At 39.8% G+C, this 25,501-nt stretch overlaps 1 protein-coding gene across 2 annotated transcripts in view; it reads left to right on the top strand.

The window, feature by feature from the left end:
• LOC117476528 (mediator of RNA polymerase II transcription subunit 13-like) overlaps positions 1-25,501 on the top strand; it is a 78,506-nt gene that overhangs the window by 17,102 nt on the left and 35,903 nt on the right. For both annotated transcript variants that reach the window (XM_034123136.1, XM_034123137.1), the window contains exon 2: positions 608-845. In XM_034123136.1, the coding sequence (XP_033979027.1) occupies positions 608-845 (238 nt within the window). The remainder of the gene's footprint in view (positions 1-607; positions 846-25,501) is intronic.

Here is a 25,501-nt window from a genome sequence, read left to right on the forward strand (position 1 = left end):
GATTTATAAGGAACATGAGGTAAGACTTGACAATTAATGTATACCTAAGTATTAATATTGTATCCATTCTTTTATTTGTATTATTAATATTAGTATTATTATTTCATCTCGGAATTATCAACTGTTATGTAGTTAATGTATATACCTAGATGTGTTTATTTTTGTTATTCAAGATTCAAGGCTTTTATTGTCATTTGTGCATAGCTACAGTGTAGTGATGACAATGGACAACTTAGGTCACAGGCTCCTCCAACAGTGCAACACAATAAAATGGATAAAATAGTGCAAGTAAATAAAATAAAATAGAATATAATGGAAATAGTGCAGAATAGTCTATATACAAGTAATTGGAATATTAATATATATAAGTTGCTAACAGATGAATGTTATGGATCTTCTTTCAAAAGTTCAGGTGTTTAACAGTCTTATGGCCAGTAGGATGAACCTGTCCCTGAGTCTGGTGGTTTTAGTTATGTATGCTTTGTGAATAATAAAAGAAAAAATAACTTTGAAGAAAAATGCCTTGTATATAAAATTGCTGCGTTATATTTTCAGGTTGTTAATGGACTGTTTGCAGCTTTAATCATTGCTCTTTTCCCCCCCGCAGGCGGAGTTGACAGGCATTAAATGGCGTTGCTACAGCTTCCGGAGCAGCGGGGAGTACGGCCCGGTGATCTCGGCCCCGGCCCAGGACGACCCGGTTCTGCGCAGCTTCATGCGCTGCGTGCAGGCCAACCTGCTGTGTGTGTGGAGACGCAAAATCAAGCCCGACGCCAAGGAGCTGTGGATCTTCTGGTGGGGCGAGGAGCCCAACCTCTCCGATGTCATTCATCATGAGCTGGAAGGTGAGGAAGAAAATGAAAGAGCTCCTCTCTTCTATCCACCTCATTATTTTTCCGTCCCATCGGTCTTCACTTCCATTTCTGCTCTGAGAGTTGGGATTAGAGGCTTGTACAGACTGTTTAATTGTATTATTGCTCTTTATTATGTTGCATTGGATTATATAGACTGGAGAGTGATTACATGGAATACAGTCGTGGTTTTAGCGGATTGTATTCAAACCTGACGGAGAAGTAGTGACATATGTGTAGTGTTACAACTAATCTCAATCTGAATTGTACGAGTTGCAAATACATTTGAGATTTTATGATATAGCGTAATGCCTGTGTGTCAGAAGGGAGCTGAATGGGTACTGTATTGTGTAGATTCATGGTGTTTAGTCTGCTGCAGATTCAAGCTGTGTGCTGTTTGTTTAGGATGTGTAGGGTGCATTGATCTAGTCCTATATTTGAGCCTCATACAGCACATATCTGAAATGTGTTTGCTTTGCAACTCAAGTGTTAATATGCTGCTTCAGGACTATGATGAAGCACACAGCAATAAAAGAGATTTCTCTCGCCAGTATTTATGTGTGTGAATGCACGCTTGTGTGGTTGTGTTAGTGAAAATTACACAGATATCTTACTTGAAAGAGTTCTACTGTCAGCACTATTGTCCCTATTTATAGAAACGTTTTCATTATCTCACTGCGCACGTGTGTAGAAGTCTAACATATCGACTAAGCCTCTAGAAGACAGGGAGAGGAGGAAACAGGAGAGGGATTATATTGGGTTTGGTTTAGTAGAACAACAGTCAGGAGGAAAAACGCAGGAACATAGGATGGAGAGGTTGAAGCGATAGTAAGAATTTAAGTCCTCAGTAACCTATTAAAGCTGACTTGATGTGAAAAGGCCTCACAGGCACTGCAGCAGATATTTGACAGATGTTCTCACTGCTGCTGTGGAAAGCGCTTTACTCAGATTGCACAAGCTTGTGTAATAGAGAAAGATACAGTGTACATTTCAATTAGGCTTTGTTTGTATCACTAACAGGATCTAAGATAACTTGTTTCCTTGCCTACGCAACACTCCCAGACATCACAACTCTGTCTACAAATCATGTAATAGATATCAATTAACAATGATGATTTTACTTTGTAGTGATCACAGACCTTTATAAAAACATTGATGATTAAATAAACCAACAGTCAGTGGCACAAATTCAGCATCCAGACCAAAAATGCATAACAAGAAGTAGGGGTGCATACCGGTTCCCGGTATTACCGAAATACCGGTTACTGGCGGCTACGGTATACCGTACCGAAATCAGATCCGGTTTTCGATACTTTTTCGATTTTTTTATTTTTATATATATAAAGTGAGGCGTAATATCCTTAAACCCACGCCCAAACCGCCAGCCAATCAGATTGCGCGTCTTGCAACGGCTTCGGTGATTGGCTTGATTGCCAATCAACGCCCTTCACCTTCCTCCCGAACGTCTGAGCCTTTCGGTTAGCTTTCGTTTTTTCATTAGCTCGATGTCGGCACGAAAATCTAAAGTGTGGCTGCATATGACTGCCAGTCTGAATGGTGGGGTCTGTAACCACTGCCAGTCTGAATGGTGGGGTCTGTAACCACTGCAAGAAGTTAATTTCTGGGAAAGGCGGCAACACATCCAACCTCTCAAAACATTTGCTACTGTCACATAAAATCAGAGTACAGGAATGTACAGTCTTCAAGCCTGTGTTGTCAAACGTGTTTTTCATTGTTTGTTCAGTACTAAAAGGTAGAAGTCCCACAATTAATTTTAATATTAATTTGACATGTTAACTATATCATAAAGCGCTTCAATTTTTCCCTTATGCAACATGAAAGTATCACAATATGTATCGGTCGAGTATCGGTATCGTAAAAAAAGCCAACGATATGCATCCCTAACAAGAAGCCACATATCAAATGTCTTGCAGTGGGACATTTTAGCATTACCTCCCCAATTTGCAAGCTGTTAGCTGGCTGCCTTCACCACCAATGATGACTCCCTTTGAGTAGCACTTTGAGGTCTAAAGTTAATAAGGATCTTGGCCCGTTTAATTACATTTTACAGCTATTGGTTACTTAGGATTGAGGAAGTGTCACTGAAAGGATTTTGTCGCTATTCTTTTATATGTCTATGCAGAACAGTGAGATTTACTCTGCTATTGCTCAATTTAATATATTTAACTAGATAAATCAATGTATCAAAGTAAAGAGAGCATTATTAGGGGAGTAATACTCTGACTTAAGGCGGTAGTACACTTTGTCACTTTTGCTGTTCGTATTTCTTATGTGTTATGGACTTTAATTAACTGGGAAAATATCACAATCTGCTTGAGGTAAAGTCACAAAATGTCTTATTTGTCCGATTAAGACTTCAAAACCTCAAAGTATTCAATTTACTCTAATTAATATAACTGTTAATTAAAGTGAAGCTGGATTTACTACAAATTAGACTAGGCTGTTACACGGGGAGTTTCGTCGTTTAAGTGTTGAGTCTTAAAGAGCTACACACCTGAGTTTCTATTCACTGAGTAATTGTTGGGTTATATTCACCCCACCCCCCTCGACTTCTTGCTCTTTTCTTTCTCACCTGTGTCAGTCTGTTGCTGCTGGGGATTTTTCGTCTCAACCTGTTTATTGCTTGTTCCTTGGCTGACCTAGTCATTAGGGCTGCTCAATTAATCGTATTTTAATCGCAATTACGATTATGGCTTGCAACGATTACTAGTCATTACATTAAAAGAAAAAAAGAAGCTGCTTTTGTTATGGCCATTTGTCCAGTTCAAGTAGCAACATGATATTTAGGATTTAGCTCAGTCCTAAAATGTTATTGTATTTATGTACAATTTTACGGTGCTTGATATATATTTTTTGTGCAGTCCTAAACCACTACTATATGAGTGTAAATATTGTACTTTTATTGTACTTTTAAAATGTATTTCGTATATTTTATTCTGCTGTTAAGAATGAACTTTTGATACTATTTATTGAATACAAGGTCTGAGTACTTCTTACTCCACTGGTTGCTTTCAGCTTTGGCTAAACATAGTTGTGAGTATATGGGGAGTTACAGGAACATTCAGAAAATCCGTTAGAAATAGCAGGAAACTCACCACTATGTAAAGTATTAAGTTTCTCTTTCACCTTCTTCTTCTTTGATAAACTGAAAGTAAAATCAGTCTTCCCCAATCTTGTTTCCATTCTGCAATATATCAGATCTAACAATCTAATTCAGTTGCTTTGCAGTAGATAAAATCAAATTGAGCAGCCAGTTGTATCAAATCAAAAACAGTTTTTGCAAATACATGTCAGATCCATTTATTCTTCTTTGTGTTATTATTCCTACTCATCCATTCAGTAAAATGTATTAATACATATATGACTGAACAGCTAAAGCCACATTTATCTTGGAAAATCACTAGTTTAATAATGTTTTGAGTCACATAAAAAATATTAAAGTAGTGTAAAAGGGCATGTTTTAAATAGACGGTTCATAGTGTTTCTTTCAGCAGAGCAGTGAATGGGTGAGTTTTCATAAGGCGTGTTTTCATAAGAGGATATTGCCTAACAAACTTTACATACCAATTAGAAAAATACCAAATTCTTTGTACAATTTTGCAGTCAAGTCCTGCTTAAAAAGATAACTGCTTTAATTGCAACTTCTGATAAACATAACACACATTAAAATTGTTTCACCAACAACACAGCAGCTCAAAGTCACCTCATTAGGCTGTTGTTTGTTTTTTAACTCAAATTATGGATAAAAATACAACCTCATTATATTTACACCACATTAATTATTTTTCAGCACACCCACCAGCAGCTATTAGACAGATATAAATAATCTAAACTGTTTTGTGACCTGTGAAACTGAGAATAGTCTCACATTTACACACGGAGGCTGTGCACTGCAACAGGTGGGATCAGGGGCAAATTCAGTTCAGCTGGCAGAGAGCGGGCGAGGAGAGATGTGAGGTCGATTTAGAAAATAATCTTGACAGGTGACAAGAACACAGGGGCCTTCACAGCTGATATCATTGATATAAATGCCATGAAAATATGTAGTTGTCCATTATTTAGGAATGATATGCTTGACATTGTTATATTTATGCGACATAATAAATCATATTTTACTCGTCGTACTAAGTTGGCAGGAGTTTATGTTCTAAATTTGAACTCTTTAGTTCAAGAAGGATAATGAAGGACTTGTACTGTATATCGCACACATTGTTGGACAGCTACCTTTAACAACCTTCTCATCAGAGCGCTTTTAGTGAAAAGTGTCATTCATATTTTGAGATATTATTTATATCATCTCCATTAGGTCACTAACTCAGGCAGTTTAGTAGACCTACATTAAAGGGGCCCTATTATGCTCATTGTCAGGTTTCATAACTGTATTTTGTGCCTCTACTCTGAAATGTTTTCCATGCTTTAATGTTGAAAAAGGTCTTTATTTTTCTCATAGTGCCTGTGCTGCAGCACCTCTTTTCACCTTCTGTCTGAAACCAGAGCCCAGTCGGCTCTGATTGGTTAGCTAGCTGGCTATGTTGTGATTGGTCAGCTGCTTAGAGATCCTTAACCTATCACATACAATGTGTCGGAGCACTAGCCAATAGAAGCGCGGGTGTAACATAGTTATAGAGAGGCGAAGTCCCGCCCTTCTACTTCCGCCCCATGGGACCTTATTTCGGAAAAATTATGTATCGAAGTCAATTTGTGCCACGAATTACACATATGATGTTTGTCAATCTTAAAAAATAATTTCCATGTAACTAAAGTCACAGTTTGTCGTAAAACTGTTGAAATATAAGACTATGAAAAATACGCAACTAGAAAGACTACAAATCCCAGAGTTGCGTAAGAGATGTCATTAACGTTACACATTACACTCGTGTTACTCACCGAAACCTTGTAAAGCCGGTCCCGCATGCTGGCTCTTACGAAACCGGCTAACTCCCCTTTTGTGTATGGAGAGCTCTCAACATGCCCAGACTTGTAGTGATTTTCACCTCTTTTAATACTTTTCGCCTTATTCTGAAAGAAAGAGGTGAAATGTGCTAACGTGACGGCCATCTTGGTGTTGGTGACGTGTGCGAGACCAGAGATGTAGTTCATTGAGCGTTTCACACAAAAAATGTGTTACTTCACAGTTTTACGACACATTTAAAAAAAATTGACTTGCAAAATTATCTTTTAAATTGACAAACATCATATGTGTGATTCGTAACGGGATCGAAAGATAATCTTTCTCTCGCCATTGACTTCAATACATAATTTTTCCGAAATAAGGTCCCATGGAGGCCCATCTACTTCCGACCCATGGGACCTTATTTCGGAAAAATTATGTATTGAAGTCAATGGGGAGAGAAAACGTATCTTTCGATCCCGTTTGAATTGTGCCATGAATTACACATATGATGTTTGTCAATCTTAAAAAATCATTTCCATGTCAAAACAGTCACAGTTTGTCGTAAAACTGTTGAAATATAAGACTATGAAAAATACGCAACTAGAAAGACTACAAATCCCAGAGTCGCGTAACTGATGTCATAACTGATGTCATAATTGTTTTCCTCCACTAAATATAAGAGACAGCTAAGATAAGATAACTTTAACAAGATGCCTGTGTGCTTAGTACCAGGTTGTTATCATACCAGCAATGGGTCTTGCTCATTCTTTCGCTTCCCGTCTGATGAAAGGACCAGGAGTGGCTGGATCAAGTTAGCTACCTAGCTAGTAGCAAGCACGTTAGTTAGCATTACAGCCTTAGCCTTGTCATTTTTATTAGCCTTAACATGAAGTAACATTAAGTAACCCAAAATGTTAAACAGTAAGAGTAGTAGTCATATTTCGTGAACCCTTTGAAGAGTACTGTCACACCGGTGTGGATCGAAAGATAACTTTTCTCTCGGAGCCTCTCTATGTCACTATGTTACAGAAGTAAACAAAGGAGTCCAATGGGGCCGGGGGGGGGGGGTGCTAGTGAATTGTCCGACCGGCCCACTTCGGTACCGGCCCACCGGGAAAACTCCCGGTATTCCCAATGGCCAGTCCGCCCCTGGAGGGAACTGTGGGATTTTAGCCTTTGCAGACCATTTACATGCACAAAAACATATATAACACACTACAGGAAAAAAAAAAAAATAATTTTTGTTGGCTACAATATTCATGCAAACAGAGGACAAGGTGGGACAGGGAAGGAATATAGTGCTTCATTTATTTATATTTGCTGATGCTTGGCTGCTGCTCGCTTCCATAACATCCCTTCCTCTTAGAGCTAAAGACCTCTTCTGCTCTGGAAATCCTGCTACCCACTTTTCAGGGGCTTCAAGTAGCACATTTGATCTCTTGCTGACTCCCTATGAGTTTATTTGACATCATAAAGGGATCACAAACGCTGCCTGTGAGTAGAGCTAATAAACAAAACTGATTCTAATACAAAATCTTGTGATTATGGCAGCTGTCGTGATGAAGAAGCCTTGGATCCCACAGTGTCACTGGAGTGTAGGACTAATCTAGTCTAAATAAATCATGCCTTTGAGATCGTGCCAGCAGTATGAGTAGCTATGATCCAGTGTTACCTCCCTACTCCTCTCCCACTGTACTCCAGCACTCTCTGATATTGTCTTTAGTTCAATTTGAAGTGTTTTATCATCACATTCAACACACTGTGGCTTGCTTTCTATAACTCAGATGGCATTTGCTTTTGTGTGTGGGTTAAGTACATTTTGAGAGAAAACAGAATTAATTTGTTGAGTCACATGAGTTTTCAGCATCTTGCAGTTGCCAGCGCAGCCAAAGACAATGTGACGTATAGTATTTTGGACACAAGTCATAAATATGAATGCACACACACACTAGCACTTAGCAGGCTGTCATGCACACACACACACACACACACACACACACACACACACACACACACACACACACACACACACACACACACATACACATACACATACACATACACATACACATACACATACACATACACACGAACAGAGACAATGGTTTATGTATGACTGTACATACGATCTGGACCTTGTTATAATCCAGCAGAAGTGTCACATGCTCTGTGGTTTTGCATCTACTAACATGTCAAATGTGTGCATGTAAATACTGACAGTACAAGCTGTCAAAGATTCATTTATCACGTTTGAATGATGTATAAAAGAGGTACATTTTGTATTGCCTTTTAAAAGTTGGTGTGTAAGAATTTTTCACGTTTTTTTACTTAACGTGAGAAGCGTGTAACCAATGATATTAACGCTACAGCTGGTAACTTTATTCAAAATAACTGTAAATCCTTTTTGCCGTGCCTATATACTGACAGTAATGCATGAGACATATAATCTGGGACAAAAATCAAGACACATTTCAACTTAAAATCAAAAGTGCTTTAGTTCAGTGCTGCCTGTGTGTGAAGGCGACAGAGCATGAACCCTTATAGCTGCTGTAGAAACCAGCGTTGGTTAAAATTACTGTAAGGTGTTTCTCATCTGAGAGGCGAATGACTAAAACATGTGTCTGAGTCGTGTCCGGTGCAAACAAGCTTCAGTCACAGCTGGCTGCATACAGACACACAATCAGCAGCCACATTACAGCGACCAGAGACGGGAACAAATGAAAGCTCAATTAGCCTTCAAAGAACGAATATCATTTGCCGGCCTTTAAACTACATAGAGCGGTATACACATGAAGTCAACATTTAGGTTTATTTTTGTCTTTGTTGTATTAAACAGACATTTTGATGACAAAGCTGTAGCATTTTTACTAACAGACCACACAAAGTACTATCTAGGAAAAAAAGAGTAACACATTCTTCAGCCTTTATGTCATCTGATATTTCTTGTGAAGTACCAAAATAGCCTTGTTAGATGTGCTGGTGTAGAGTCACCATCTGAGATGCATGAGAGTGTTATAGGTGATTTTTGGGGTCAAATATATATATATATATATATATATATATATATATAGACAAAACCTTATGATTTAAGAGCAGATAACGTTTTCAAACTAATTAACTCCTTAGTCGAGGACATTATTTGTTTTAAATGTTCATCAATGTGCACTGTCCCTCGTCAAATAAACGATTAAATAAAAAATAAAAACATCCCTATTCATTTAAAAAAAAAAAAAAAAAGTAAAATAACATTACAGGGAATTCTCGGATTAACTTTTTTACTGCCTTGACTTTTAAATGACTTACTCTGCGGTACTCTGTGAATATTTGTTTCATGTCTCTATTGGAAATGTAATTGGTTGCATAAGAGATGCATTGGGATCACCATTTAAACTAACATAATTAGGGATGCTCTGATCGCCAATTTTGGGGCCGATCGCCGGAATCAGTATCTGCCGATACCGATCGCCGATCCGATCGAGTGGGCGGGGCCTAAATGGAAGATTTAAACATCACTTTAAATCTTCCATTTAAAGTGATGTTTAAAACTCAGTTAATGGGGCTCATTCACTGGAGCTTCCACAAACAACAATCAACTTAATTATTACATTCAAATTATGTATATTATTCAAGTTTACATTCACTTTGGATAATAACACGGGAGAAATGAGCAAGCACTCTCTTTTCCTCTCTCTCCCTCTCTCTCCCTCTCTCTCTCCCTCTCTCTCTCCCCCTCTCTCTCCCCCTCTCTCTCCCCCGCTCTCCCTCTCCTGACAGCCCGTCAGTATCTCATGCAGCTCGCTGATCCAGTAATGTGTGAGGCAGACAGTGAAGAATAAACATATTTATAACTAGTTTAGCTTGTTCCAGAGGTAGATAAAATAGCTAAGTGTGTTAGGTCTAACTCTTGTGTGTTCTGCTCCGCTCACCGCTCCGTCACAGCGGGTGGAGCTGCAGGATTTCTGCTTCACACACACGTTGCATACCGCTATTTTACTGTCTTTTTCGGACACCTTAAAATAATGCCAGACCGGTGAAGCCATTTTGGCGAGCTTGTTTTGCACAGAGAAAAGTGTCATGTATTTTACGTCATGCGATCGGCCCTCGCGATCGGCATGTTTAGAGAGCACCGATCGATCGGTAGAGAGTGAGTATCGGCAGATCTCGATCGGTGACCGATCGATCGAAGCATCCCTAAACATAATAGTCAACAGAAAGAAGAAAATAAAAATCACCATACAGAATGTAAAAGAGTAAACTTTAAAACATCAATATGAATCAATTATTAAATGTGTAAGAAAATAAATGCTGAAAGAAACGATGCCTTTTCTTGATTACCCCCTTTTTTTTTTACGTTTTTGCTCCATGTGTTTATGTCCAAATGATTCCTGTAAGGCTGCAGAGAGGAGCTCTGTTTTCAGTAATCATCTTCTCCACTGGAGTTCCCCAGGGCTCACTACTGGGCCTCTGTCTTTTCTCTTATAGACGCTTGCCTTTGGCTCTCGCTTCACATCCCATAGTTTTCTCCTGCTGCTCTGAAACCGGCAACACTGTACTCCTTTACTTTATATCCTCTGACAGCTGGGAGTATGACACATGGGGACTGGTAAAGTTTCATCTCAGCCGAGCATTGTTCGTCTGTTCTTGCCTCCCTGACATCTCCAGTCGAATCCTTGTCCAGTAACTTTAGCTCAACCTTGACAAGACTCTGCTGCTGTTTTCTTTGGCAACACCTTTGCTAGACCTCCCTGTCAATACTGTCAACACTGCAGAGGCTTAGATAACACACTGAGGTGTGAGCTTCACATCATAGCCGTTCTCAACCTAACACATCTCCCAAATGAGACTATCCCCAACCACATTACACAATGTTATTCCGTCCCTGCATCCTATCCAAGGAGCTGCAGCCAGAATTGTCCTCAGTGTCCTAACATTTCCCTTTGCTCCTGCCATACATACTGACTTTAAAAACAAAACTCATTTTGTACTTTCAGGTCATGACCTAGACTTCTGTCCATGCTTCTGGTACAATTGTCCAATTATTTATCCCTCTCCCTGCAGTGGCCTTGCTGTCTCCTTTATTCCCTGTAGAGGAATGACTTTCCTACCTGAGTTGGATGAACATTAGTTATTACCTCTTCCCCATCACACGTTCAAAACCTATATCTGAGTCAGTTTTAAAGCATTTGCTTTCAAAAATAAATAATTAACCTCTTACTAATGCTTTGTCCAAAGTAAAATATGCGTTTGTATTGGTTAGATGCTAAATTAAATACTTCCTTTTTTTGTTTTTCATTCTGAGTGTACAAAAGTGTTAAACAATCCTTAAACAACAATTTCATTAAATGTGCAGATGTCCTTTATCATACATAAAGATTCATTAATCAGTGTTGTGCGGTGCAGGCTCTGAACCCTTCAGCTCTTTCAGTGGGTTGGTGGCTTGTGAATTTTAAACGCTGTTGCACTCATCACAAATGACTCTGAATGAAATGCATCAGCCAGATCATGAACATGGTAATGCCATTTTTGTTTGTCAGCCAACAAATATGCTAAACTCCAAACAAAAAAGGAGAACTAAAATAAGATTGATTATGGATTTGCAGAGTGTGTGGGTGTAGCGTTATCTTGTTAGGAGCATCTACAGCAGAAAAATAAAACGAAGGGCTGATGACTTACACCATAGGCGAGGCTCCTGTGTGTCACCAAAACAGCATGTGGTCAAGGTGAATGCAGGAGCAGGAGGAAGAGTTAGAGGGCCATTCACTTTACACTGTAGCAGGTGTTAGCGTGTTTATCTATCACAATAATTTCATCTGAGGTGGCTGAAACATTCATCTTGTGCATCTCAGACCCATATCACATTGCAGACGTGTTTTTTTCATGGTCTTTAAGATGTATTTGTCACCCTTATATCAAGACTCCTAACGGAAATATCTATACAGTATGTTGTTGTTTTTTTACCAAGAGTCTTCCTTCCACCCACTGAGTTTTTCTCTTCTTTCTTGAAACTGTAATAAAGCTGAGAGGAATACAAAGTAGGGGGAATCCAGCAGAAAAAAAGATTGTGACTGGAATCAATCCTAGCTGGGGGTGAATGTTGTTCCAGAGACGGGAGTCTTAACCACACTGTCTCAGAGAAATTATGTGCATACTTAATTCAAAAATGAAAGTAAAAGAAAAAGAAAACGACTTACTCAAATGCACAGGGATGCCAGGCAGTCGAGAGGTGATTTAACACCACATCTTTAAATAAACTAACAAATCATTCACCTGTAAATCCCTTTTTGCCATTATCGTATTTTAAAATGACTCAAAGCATAATTCAGCTGTCATCACAGCTAACTGTCAAAAGGAGAGCCAGCGAGATAGGACTGAATTAAAAACCTAGTCCATTATCAGCTCCGTGGTTGGCTGGTGTAACAAAGATATGTGACCAACAAGTGGATTAGAGCAGCAATGCTTATGAGACAATAATCAGAGATAATGGAATTACCAAAACAGAGAGGGAAGGAATTGGACATGACTTCAGGCACAGGGTTTAAAAAAAAACGGAACAAACTCTGCCAAATATGTCGGGGAGCGCCTCAGTGTGTCTGTCTCCTGTGTTAGAAAGCTTCAGCTGGGTGCTGTGCCCTTCATAAACAGAGCTGGTTGCCATTTTTTGTGGAGCTGGAGCAGTTGTGAGTACAGCACACTGCATGACAGTTTTCTTTTGTGTGTGGCGCGACTGTGACTGTTATCATTCCTTGTGTGTGTTAGTAATTGGCCAAGTGTGTGTGTTTGAGTGTGGGCTGGCAGAGGTTGCAAGGTAATTGTCCTGTGAAAAAGTGGTTTGCCAAATGTGTGTGTGTGTGTGTATCAGAACGCAGGACGGAGGGCTAACCTCTGCCTCCATCTGTCCACGTCTGGCTGTGAACTCATAATCTGGCCTGTGGAGACAAACCCTCCTCACCACTTGCCACCTGCTTCAGAAATGCAGGTTAGCTTGAGGTTATTACCGTTATGGATCCGCTGGCGAGGATGCTCGGTTAGTAATGTGACAGGATTCATTTCCTGTTTATTTAAGGGACTCTTTCATTATCTATAACAGGATCCAAATCCAATGTTATTTTACATTTGGATTTAACACTTGAAGGACGTAGCTTATAGTTTAATTCAGGGCACCTACCAATGAGCATTTTATATTTTATAGAAACGTGTTATGTCTACGTTAGTGAAGTGTCTGTGTTTGACTTGTTCTAATCACGCACACCGCTGCTAACCAATTTAAAAAGGTTGCATTGCGACAGTGACTATAACAAAGGCATCAGCCAAAATGTTTTCGCTTGTTACTACTCTGCATTACAAAAGAATAAAGATGCAGCAGCAGATGTGCACTTCAAAAGCCTTTCTTTCCACCAGTGTATCTGTAGTTGGAACCACATAATTAGTATTTAATTCAGGACAGGTATTGAAACATTTACATCCTCTCCAATTAAAGCCCTACAAAGTCTGTCTCATTAAAGAAGTTATTTGAATCTCTGAAAAATACACTAACCCAAGTGTAAACACGATTTACGGGGAGTTAAGTGCTGAGCTATTTCTTCTCTCTGCTGGTTGCCTGGCAACCTCACGGTGATGACAAAACTGCAGGAAGTCGCTGCACCCTGCCAAAAAATACCCCCCCCCCCCCCCCCCCCCCACATAACCCCCTGTAAAAGAATTTTCCACTTAGGCTTTTGTGCAGATTAAACAAACGATATAACTAGACCCAGATCACATATGGGCTAATATTAGCTTATTCCAGATAATGGAAACACTGTGCATGTTGTTATGTTATATCTCATTTAATTTTTTACATGGGCAATGCACAAAGAACATCAACCTTACAAGATATGAAATTATTCTGCAGTTATGTAGAAAATAGTACATTACAAGAAGACTAGAAATAGAACATTACACACAATACTAGACTTTTAAAGAATATCAAATATAGTAGCCTACTAAGTAACTAACGAAAATAGATGGCGTCACAGAAATGCCCCACTAGCTCCAGCACATTGTACGTGATAGGCGAAGGGGAGGGACATCCCTAAGCGTTTAACCACCAACAGAGCCGGCCAGTTAACCAATCAGAGCAGACTTGGCTCTGGTTTCAGACAGAGGGTGAAAAGAGGTGATGCAGCACATGCAGTATGAGAAGAAGACCTTCTTGAACATTAAACCATGTAAACATGTCACATTAGAGGGAAAAAACGAATATGAACCTGGAAATCATCATTATAGAGCCCCTTTAAGAAAGCGAATAAACATATGTTCCAAGATGTCCAAATATTCTTTAAAGTGCTGAGTTTTGATTTGTAATTCTCTAGTGCAGGTTTTTCTAGCAGTAGCAGACAGATACAGTATTTGCACCTGTGCACCTAATAGCACTATCATATCCAGCGCAGTACTGCCACAATCTCCTACTTAGGGCCCTCCTTGAATCAGTGACGGATTAAGTGTTTTGCTGAAGTGCATCTGAGCAGCGGTTGTTAAGTGAATGGAGTACGCTGTCCATTTCACCTCGCTGATTATCGCAGCCTGGATGCAAACTGGTGATCCCAAAGTGCCGGCTCTTCGACTCATGTTGATGATGCCAGTGAGCAGCTGGAAATTCTGTATACAGTGAAATATCACCTTTAAGGTCAAACTGGGGCCGACAAATTCTCAGTGCCAACATAATATGTGCAATTTTAGGATCTGGGAGGTAGTTGGGAGTTATGATGTGTTTTATTATCCCTTGCCTCTCCCCTTTACTTCTCTTTATTCTCCTGCCTCATTCTTCTTCTGCCTCCACACTACCTACACAGCCTTTGTTACTTATAGCATCATAATGATACCATACAATGGCAAATTATCAAGTGGAGTTGTCACAGGCGATGCTCCAAGAGCTACACAGCATTGCTCTGCCTGCTTAGCATTGTGCCAATGTGATCCCTGCATGCACAGCAGCAATAATGAGGGCTGTGCAAACACGTTGAAGCAATCCTCCCTGGATGCGTGTGGTGCAGTGGGTTGTGCGTTGGTGTTCGGATCAGGGGGTCACAGGTTCAAACCCCACTGCGTCTAACAAGTGACATGTAATGTAATGTAATGGATGCATTTTGAATACTGTTACACAGAGCCGGTGCCAGTGAGCTGTAAAGTGTGTTTCTGACCTGAACATGTGGGTGAAAGTATTAATTTCTGTGCACACACGTTTTGTTAGGAAGCCTTTTAAGGTTATGACTTCTAGTCATAAAGCAGTGAATAGGATTTGCATGAAAGGTGTTAAAGATTAACAAGATAAGGGCCACTCGGGTCAATTCTGGTATAATAAAGCAAGCAGGAAGTGAATTAAAGAGTCAATGAAAGTGAAAGAAACCTCAGTTAATGTTGAACAGTAACATGTTCATAGTGCAAGCAGATATTCATCCCCACTGGCTTTCCACATATTACAAAAAGTGAAATAAAAAGCACACCTCGGTTCCAAACCTTCATAGAATCGGATTAACCCTGCTGATTTGAAATGGAGAACTGTTTAAAGAGATTCTTCTAATTATCTGCCAAGAATCCAGTCCTGATCTTAAATTATTTCCAAGACTCTTTTTCTGTCAACAAGTTTTACTTGGCATTTAATCTTTCCTCTGACGCTCGCCTCTTCCAGCCCTCTCTCCCCCCCCCACCTCCTCCTGCTACCCCTCCTCTTTTCAGGCTTTGTTGTGCTTTATTCTCTCTCTCCTCCCTTGTTTTTGGGTTGCTCTCTGTGATGTTAGGGTGGCGAATGTCTGCAAGCACGCTCAGTTCCTTGGCAAATAAAAGGTGGGGGTGTACGGGTGCCAATCAAGGCCTACTCCTTCTCTTTATTCCTTCAGGGGTTGTCTTCTCAGAAGCACAACTCAAACAGAGGGAATGAATAATTAGCCTCCCAATTTTTTCCTTGAATCGGGAACTGGGTCGCCGGCTGACACATGTCTCAATAGGGAACAACCTCGCTGAAAGAGACGGACCTATGGAGGTATAAGAGCCCCCTTAGGAAATGCTGCTTCACCTAGGGACCCAGTCTGAGAGGTGGAGAGGAGACACTTTTTTCTGTCTGGCTTTGGCTGGTGAAAAAGTGAGTCACATGTGGAAAGCGGCGATTCCATGACAGCAAAAAAAAGGAGAGAAAACATGAGCAAGAAAAAAGAGGGGAGGAGGGGCGGGTAGACGAAGGAGAGGGAGGGGGTAGGACAAGGGAGAGATATATGTAGTGAGAGAGAGAAAGGGAGGGGAGTGTGCGTATGACGGGAATTCATGCTTTAAAAAGCAGAATAAAAGTGGTTTGTTTGGAGGGAGAGAAGAACATCTGCGATTTCTCTCTGGGCAGTTAGATATGCAGTTGGTTTGTTGTTCTGCACTTTTCTTTTTGAAGTTCCTTATTTGCCTTGCTGCCAGCAAAAAACAACTTACACTGACACATTTTCACTTCACACCTCCTGTTCACATCTCTCTCATTTCCAATCTGCGAGGAAGGATCAGTCTGTTCCTCGTTAATGACTGTGTTCAAACTGGACGGACACATATACAGTATGCTGTCACAGATTTACTGGTTGTTGGAGGGGGGGAACTTTTTTTCTCTTACTTTCCCTGGAGAAACAGATTAGGAGGGAAGTGAGCTAGGAAACACGAAATGAAGCAGACTGAGAGCTGAGGAAAAAATTGCCTCAGTCATGTTTACTTGTCTGTAAATGTTGTTGGGCAAGGACGGAGGATCTCTGATTTCCTTCCCGCCTCCTCTTCTTCTCTCCTCCCCTTGTGGGTTGTCAGGGCGTGGTGGCCTGTGACCTCCTGACCCCGCACCGTGTTTGTGTGTTGTGTGAGAGAGAGAGAGAGAGAGAGAGAGAGAGAGATGGTAGGGGTGAAGCTTCCCAGCTGCACTGAGAAAGGGGTGGGGGGTGTAGGTTTTTTCCTTCGCAAGCTTTTCGGTTTTGAAAGAAAAGCCACAAACTGAAAGAATGAGAGCTTTGTGTGTGTTGGTGTGTGTTGGTGTGTGTTGGTGTGTGTTGGTGAGAGAGCAAGACACAGGAAGAGATGGAGGAACTAAAAGATCGATGGAGAGTGTGTGGAGTAGGAGTAAAGAAGAAGTAGAGTGAGAAAGAAGAGAGGTTGTGTGGGATTTAGGAAGGGGAAGGAACTGGTGTGAAAAAGTTGAGGGGTGTGTTTGGAGGGAAACTGAGATGGAGGGTGGAGGGAAGTACGAGGGAGGGAGAGCATGACATTTCAATTGGGTGTTAAGGAAGATGAGCAATCCACTGCTAATACAGAATACAGGTTGTGAAGAACGCATTCAAATAAAAAGCCTCTGTTTATGTATTTTCCTTAGTTTGCCTCTATTGCTGTTTTCATGTTCATGTTAATGGCCAATAATAATTGTACACACTTCTATTCACATTTACGATACAAGTGCAAGTACATTTTGTTTATTTATCTGACAACTGTTGCCAACAATAACCTTTATGTGCACTAACAACAGATACAGAATTGAATTCATTCAGAGTGACCAAGTTACCTTCAAGGCATCATAAACTGTATGAATGGGCAAATATTTATTTTCAATTTTTCATTTATAAGTGTTTGTTTTGTCAGAATTAAGCATCTAAGGATAGCAGGTGTCAAACGGTATGTTGTACAGATTGTAAAGCCCTGTTTTTTGTATCATTTTTATTCTTCATAAAAGTATTTAGTTGTTTTCATACAAAACTATGCAGTCGTATATACAGCAGATTCGACTAAAGTAGTTAAATAGATGCAAAAAACAACTAAAACACAATCATACCTTGAGCTATGAAACAAGAGGAAACTAAATCAAATGTTTGTGTTTGTAGAGATAGTTAAGAAAAGCACGTCTTCTTACTTCAGCATTTGTCTGAGATCAGGACACCTGTGATGTGAAAATGAAAGCCAAACGCCAGAGATGAAAGAAATGAAGGCTATACATTCATACATTTTGAAATAGGTGATGAGGATTAATACTGTTGGCGTTTCCTTCCGACCTGAGCGAGCCGCCTTTGATTTCTGCAGCTTGTAAGGCCTCAGCCGGCATCAAGTGACAAAACGGCCACATTGATTTTCTCCCATGGCGTTTTTATCAGCAGCACAGAAATGCTGATCTTGAATTACCCACAAAATCAATGTCTGCACAATAGCTATTCACCTATAGGCACTTCAGCTGTTTGTTAAAACAATTAGCAATCATGAAAGTCAATGTTTTGATAGTGAAGGCATGCACTCTGTCACTTGGCTTTTGATAGCATGCATTTGTTCAGTCGCACTATTGCTTACTAAATAGATGCATGCCAAAATACGTATTGTTCTTTTAGTTGTTTGGCTTTTCGAGCATTCCACTATAAAGTCACTGCTTAGTGATGTTACTAAAATAAATTCCCTCACTCTTTTCACGATGGGCCGGTCTATCATCATCAGGAGGCATTTCTGTTTATCCTTGATCCTCCATAACCTCAGTTCCGCCTCAAATGGCAGAGAAATCTGAAGAATTTAGTCATAAAACCTGGATAATAAGACCTTATGAGGCCAAAAGCAGAAATGATCCTTTTGGAGTTTGAAGCTAAATCCTCACACGAGAATCTTCTTTTGGTTTGTCAAGTCACAAACATAATAAGGTACAACATTATATATTTACAAACTCAAGTGTGGTAAAGACAATGGGAATCTAAACGTATTAAATGTGCGCATTAAGTTAGATTTTGAACATTTTGTAAACATCAGCGCTGTGATATAAGATTCTACCCACATTTGCCTGGTATGAATTATGACCATGCGGCGTCACTACTTTCCATTGTTCAATTTATTTTTTGTTTAATTTCCTCATCAATTAAGCCTGTACTTGGCTACCATTAGATATAAGATGATTGGCAGTGTTTGAAATCTCTATCTGCAGTGCTAAGACATAAATCCTCACACTGTTAGTGCTCTAAGGACCGGGGACAGACACGGCCATGAATGATGCATCCTGGGAAGAGAGGAGGGCTCTCCATCCCTCCCTCATCCTTGAGTGAGAGAGGCTTGCTGTCAGTCTCTCCCTCTCCCTCTCTCCTCTCCCCTCTAGTGGCAGTTAGGAAGCCCTGTGGAGTCCCGCTAAGCCTCTCAATAGCCGCCCTGCCTCCCACCTCGAGGCCCATTCACTTCTAATGAGGTGCTCAAGTATCTGTGGCTTAACATGAGGGTCAACACCACAGAAATGGGCCCTTTTACAATGCTACAGCTCCACTGCTCAGGCAAAAGTGATTAATGATATCATGTTCTTATATTTTAATCTGCTGGTGTTTAATTTGAATGTGCATCAGTAAAATGCTTGTTATTTTTTGGTGTGCTACACAATTTCCTTATTAATATTAATCATGTTTCTCTCTCGCTTGCTTACATGATGTTAAGCTAACATTATTCCGAATATTTACATATATTAGATCCTCAGGTTGTACTAAAAAAAACTCTAATTTAGATATTTGGCTTGCAGCTGCTTGACTCATGACACATTATTTTGACAGCTGAATGAGTGGGAGTTCACAGGAAGTGTCACTTCTACCTGAATAACACAACAGAGATGGTGTTGCAGGTAACACACAGAAACCACTTTTAGTTGCAGCCACTCTCCAGTCCTCCACTTCCTCTGGAACAACGAGTCAAACACATCTTTTTGATCATGCGTCAATAACCTCCCCTGATGTGGTTACACTGCCAGAGAAAATGATGCGAGTCCACCTTCCTTTAATGACGTGGATATCTTCCCAGTATGAACAAGCACGGGCACATTCAGAGCCAGGTTGATGTTGTGGTTGTTTCTTAGGAGATGAAACCACTTTATAAAAAGTAAAAGTGAGAAGAAAAGAGGAAGTGAAGTCAAGGTTTCAGGTGTTTTTGATGGTATTCGATAGTTTCTAGCAGAATAGTGTTGTGAATGTGTCACTGGCTTTAAGTATTTGTAGGTATATAAATCCCTGAAGTCTTTGTCTATCTTCTACACTCAGTTTATCTTCAGTCAGGATCTGAAGGAAGAAGGATGTTCTGCACGAGTGTTTCTCTATGACTCAGTAGTGTTGTTATTCACTTTCTAGTTGTTGTTCTCTGATAAGCCTGGTTTCTATTTAAATGAACATCAAACTGAACACATATTTCCAAGAAATCAGTCAAAGTAAAGTTTCCATTCACAACTGTTCTGTAAATATTCGGTATTAGGGGCATTGAGATAAAGAGACGTTGTGCTAAATCTCCAGAAGGGTTGCCATTAAACCATTGCAGAAGAAGAGGTGACATTGCACCAGTAAAATGTACTTAACAATGGAAAACGTGATTGAAATAAGGCACATATTTGAGACATTTCTCCTCAATGGTGCTAACAGGTGTTTTCATCTGCCGCCATTTGTATTGCTACACCACCATTTCCAGCTCAGCAAGGCATATTTGTTTTTAGTCAATTTATTGAACATGTCAGAAACAAAACATACAACAATAATAATAATATATATATATATCATTTTCTTTCTTGTTTTTTCTCACTCATAATAATTATAACAAAGTACAAAAAAAAAAAATACAAAAAAAAAAACGAAAAAAAAAAATTCTCAAATAGTCTCTGTCATGTTCAACAGGGGCAAGAAGAAGCTTAAAAAAAACTTTTCTGGTCCTACCCCCTCTAGCATACATTTTCCTTATAAATAAAATATTAGGTCATCGTCATCAGCGATATGTTTGTCTTGTTAAAAAAATGTTATACAAAACAATCAGAAAGAAATTACTTTAACAATTACAAGAAATAACAAATGGGATTTTACAGGTCCTGTTCATAACCATTAATGATTTGGCTCCTAAATAATACTTTCAGTTTATATAAACCTGATTGTGATATTTAAAGGTTTTCTACAAATGTTATGCTCAAATTAAAATGTGCCTGAAACAGGTGGATGGAAATGCTCTTATTGCAGTTTTAGTAAAGAGTAGGGTGGGCAGTACATAATCCCAGCGAAGAAGCCTATATTCCAGGTGTAAATCTACATTAGATGGATGTGGCCATAAAGACCACCACTGCAGTTGCACCTGCTTAGATTAATAGCAAATTGTAAATACATTTCATCCTCACCACATTCGACTACGTCAACATAAATAAACAGGTGCTGTTATTTCCTGTTTATTCAGACAAACAGAATTCATCTGAGAGGAAAAGATAGACTGTTAAAGCAATTATGGAACAAGATGAGAAATGTATGCTGCCGTTTGGGAGCCATACAACTCAAAATGTGAAGGGAATACACAATATTATAATAATACAGGTTACGTGGTCAGCAAATAAACCAGTAATAATTGAGGTGCAGGCACTTGGCAAACACTTGGAACATCATGTTAAAGCAACATTTTGGGGAATTACTGTCGTCTTCAATATTAATTAAATACAGTTCAGCAGAGAAATTGTTGCTAACAGTGTTAAATCTCTTTCCTTCTCACTAAATGCTGTTATTTTTTAACTTCAACTCAAGGATAACATTTAAGAGGCCAGTTGAGACCACAGAGACAAAGTGTGTTTTCATGATAATACATGCACGTCCCATTTGTTTCTTTATTTCTCAGTGACTTATGGGAAATCACTTGGCACTTAGCATCCAACCATCCGCAGCATCCCAAACATTACCAGATCTGTGTGCGTGCTGCTTTGATTGTGTGTCTGTGTGTGTGTGTGTGTGTGTGTGTGTGTGTGTGTGTGTGTGCGTGTGTGTGCTGGGTTGAATGAGCTAAGTGACTGTCAAATGATGTAATGCTGTGGGATAATTCTGTAGGCTTTTCTCTGTACAGTTGTCTCATTTTTTGATTGTCACACACACACACACGCACACACACACACACACGCACACGCACACGCACACACACATACACACACACACACACACACACACTCCTTCTTTTCCCCTGCATCAGCATCTAAAGAATCCATTTTCATTTCCATACATGTTCTATCATAAATGTTCAGCCATTTTTCTGTTTAATGCAGACCTCTTTCCCTTCTTCTTTGTTCTATTTTTAATCTGCTTTGTTTCCATTTCTCTCTTTCTTACCCATGAACCATCCCCTGGTTTCCCTTTCTGCATGTACCCCAAACCTCTAAACACACAATTATACACACACATGCGTTTTTATAGCAGGTTATATTAGAGAGCAATCTGATTTTGCTCTTAATGTTGCTTTTATAGCCCCAGCTATATCCTCTCCAATCACACTAATTATACCATCGCCTCCACATTAATATAGTCAATATCCCCTCAATTATAAATGACACTGTCAACATGCTCTTTCTAATGAATCCAGTACAGAATCACTCCAAATGAGCGCAGGACTGACTGGTGAGTTGCTAAATAAATTAGGAAGCTTATGTGTCATTTCTGTTTACTGAATTTTTTTTTTTTTTGAAAGCTGACAAATGTGGAAACATGCAGAAGTAAGATTTTAATCTCTAAGAAGTAGGAAAAAAACCACATTAAACTTGAACATAAGCCCATATTAATATCTCCTGCCTGCTTTGTTGGCTTGAGGAGAACAGCAGCTGTTGTTAACATGTCGATTTAGTGATTTGTCTTTGTTGTTTTGAATGAAGTATTTCTATCATATATTATTATGTATTTCCTGCATGCCAATGATGGTTGCCTCCCTTCTCACTCAGTATGTCAAATGTGTGGCTTTGTCTGGGAAAGACATCTCTGTTTGCACATGGGGACGCTGACTCCTTAGAGAATTACACCTCTATACCGCTACCTCTCTGCCTCTGCGTGTATACCCTCTTTTCAACCCCCTGTTAATCTTGCTATTTGACACAAGCAGGCACACATACAGTACCACTCACTCCATGTTGCATCCCTCTGTCCTCTTCTCATCAGTATGCTTTATGCATGCCGGCAGCAGAGATGCTTTAGACTCCTAGTATTCACACCAGGTCATCGCTGGCAGCACGGTGGCATGCTGTGTAGCAATAATAGCACGTGAATAAACCACATTCTGGAAGTTGTGACATGATATACTCTGTGCATATTGTGACGTCTGCAAATTCAGATTTGTTCTGTAAACCTCAGCTCCTCTCACAGGGAGACGTAAGCCTTGTGCAGCTTTCTTCTTTTTTTCATTCAAGTCAAATCCCCCCTCCGTCAGAGCCAGCGATATAAAACTGTGCTCTGAATTCAGTGCAGAAAGAAGTAACGAGGGGAAGTTGTGTAAGGGAATATGGAGAGCTGCTGCGTTGACATGGTTTGGGTCAGCGCCAGCCAGCCGTTCTTACCCTCCACTTTGACCTCAGCTCAGGAGAGGTGGGGCTTTTCTGGCTGCAACCTGACTCCTCTGGTCCGGTGGTGCTGTCGGGGGGGAAACAAACCATCAAAAACATTTGGATTGATCCAATACTCACACGCGAAATGTCACCAAATACTCACTAAGTAGGCATTTACTGTTGTTTTTGCTTGTGTTTATATGAATTCATATTCTCATGGCACAACGCTCACACCCTGGTCCCTTCTCTTGCCTCTCTGCCTGACTCACTCCCACAAATATGCAAGCAACTCGGGCTCAGTCACCTAATTGATTCCAGACTTTCCCCTCATCCCTTCACTCTCCTCCTCCTCCTCCTCCTCCTCCTCCTCCTCCTCCTCCTCCTCCTCTTCGCTGTCACCGCTGCCCCTTGTTCTGTCCATCTTTCTGGGTCTCAGTGCCTGCCATGTGTGCAGTCAAATTGTATGAAATGACATATATGTTCTGATGAATGTATCAAATATGTGTTATATATATTTATATTTGTGGCGTGTGGCGCAGTGGATAGAGCCTTGGTATGGGGATCAGATGGTCACAGGTTCAAACCCCACTGCAGTAAGCATGTCGTTGTGTCCCTGGGCAAGACACTTCACCCCAAATTGCTCCTGTGGGGATTGCCCACAGTATTGAGTATGTAAGTCGCTTTGGATAAAAGCGTCTAACAAGTAACTTGTCATGTAATAATAATGTAATATTTGTTGCTCCCTTTTCTTTCTCCTCTTAACATATCTCTTTTGGTACATGAAAAGAAATGTTTTCCTATAACATGACACTAAAAATGATATCTTTATTGATATGTTATCATCATAATAAGGTTGATAGGAGAGACATTTGGTAAACTGGGTTAACTGGGTTTACAAGCAGTCTGTCAATCTTCATCACTGGTGATATGAAGGCAATGTGAGTCATTGTGCTTTGTTTAAGGTTTGCAAGGATTGATAATAAGCGTAATTCAAAAGCCTGAAGAGTTTAAGTTTGACTGGCCTCTGGATTTTGTGGTGGGGTTTGTATAATGGCGCTGCAGAGACCTGCTTGTGTTGACAGGTGTTGCTAAAAGTTTAGGAAACGGTGTCACTGGAGCATGAGAAACTGTAGGTGACTGTCACAGGGATAGGGGTGTTTGCTGTTTAATGACCTGAGGAGCAGGTAGAAATAAGGTGAGATAGGGAGAATGAAAATATGCCACATGGTGATCATCTCTCTTAGAGCCAATTAAAAGTGATGCATTTTACTGCAATGAGAAAAGGAAATACCCTCTTTCTCAAGAACATATTTACCCCCATATGTCTAAAGCAAACAGTGAGACGAATACACATCAGTATCAACAATTTAAACACAAGGCCAATGATATAGGGTTTTACAAATACACAATTACATACCAATGGATTAAGGGAAACTGTGTGATATCATGTCCTTGATGAAAATTGACCTCGTCTGACCCTGTAACCTTTTCCGCTTTAATATCAGCCAGCTCATGTTCATGTGACTTAAAACAGAACGTCTCAGGAGCAATAACACCTACGCCTGTAGAGCTGTATTTCTTATACATTTAAGAGAGAAACACAAAAGCTTGCAGGTTAACTTTTCTTCTAAACTCCACAAGTGCTGATTAACAGAAAGAATGGGCTTAAACAAAGAGCTACTTACTTTTTCCAAGTGTAAAACTCACTTCAGTTACACGGGACACTAATGCTGTTTCAAATAAATGTTAAAGAGAAATCGTGGGGGTGAAATCTGATCAAAAATGTCGAGAATGTTTGTGACTAATGGATGGAGACCGTTCTCAGTCCCATGGAAATATCTGATGACAAACTTTCTTTTGGACACTGCGGATGTTAATATTCAGATTTAATGGCAGTTTATGGAGTAATTGGGTGCTAATAAATGATAATAAACACAGTTGTTACAGTTTGGATTTAATCAGCGGTGGAAATTGTCACTAAAATGTAAAGAAATCCTTGAAATAATATGTATAATGTAATTGCTCAGTTGTATATAGCTCAGGTCAGGGGGCTCTGACAGTTTTGACCTCAGAATGAGTTGGTCAACGGAACAAAACGGAGAAATGTGCCACAACTGAGCATATGCCAGGCCTGTAGATGGTGCTGTTCTCACAGAATCAGCCCTTGCTAAAACAGAGCTAAAAAATGTCAAATTGAGCAAAATGAGGCATGGCTAAAATGCATGATCTGTTTGGTATTTTGAAAAAAAAAAAGTATAAATATGCCTTATATAGGTATGGTCCTACACTATATTATTCAAATATAGCATGATAGGTCCACTTTAAGATGTTCCTAACACCCTGATTTCTAACTTCCTGCAGTAGAAAAGGAGTCATATTGTTAAGGTGTAATGTTCCCTGTCTGAATGAATTAAGAATATATTGTTTTTTGCTGGC

The sequence above is a fragment of the Trematomus bernacchii genome, unplaced genomic scaffold (genome assembly GCF_902827165.1).
Source record: "Trematomus bernacchii unplaced genomic scaffold, fTreBer1.1, whole genome shotgun sequence".
Taxonomy (NCBI): Eukaryota; Metazoa; Chordata; class Actinopteri; order Perciformes; family Nototheniidae; genus Trematomus; species Trematomus bernacchii.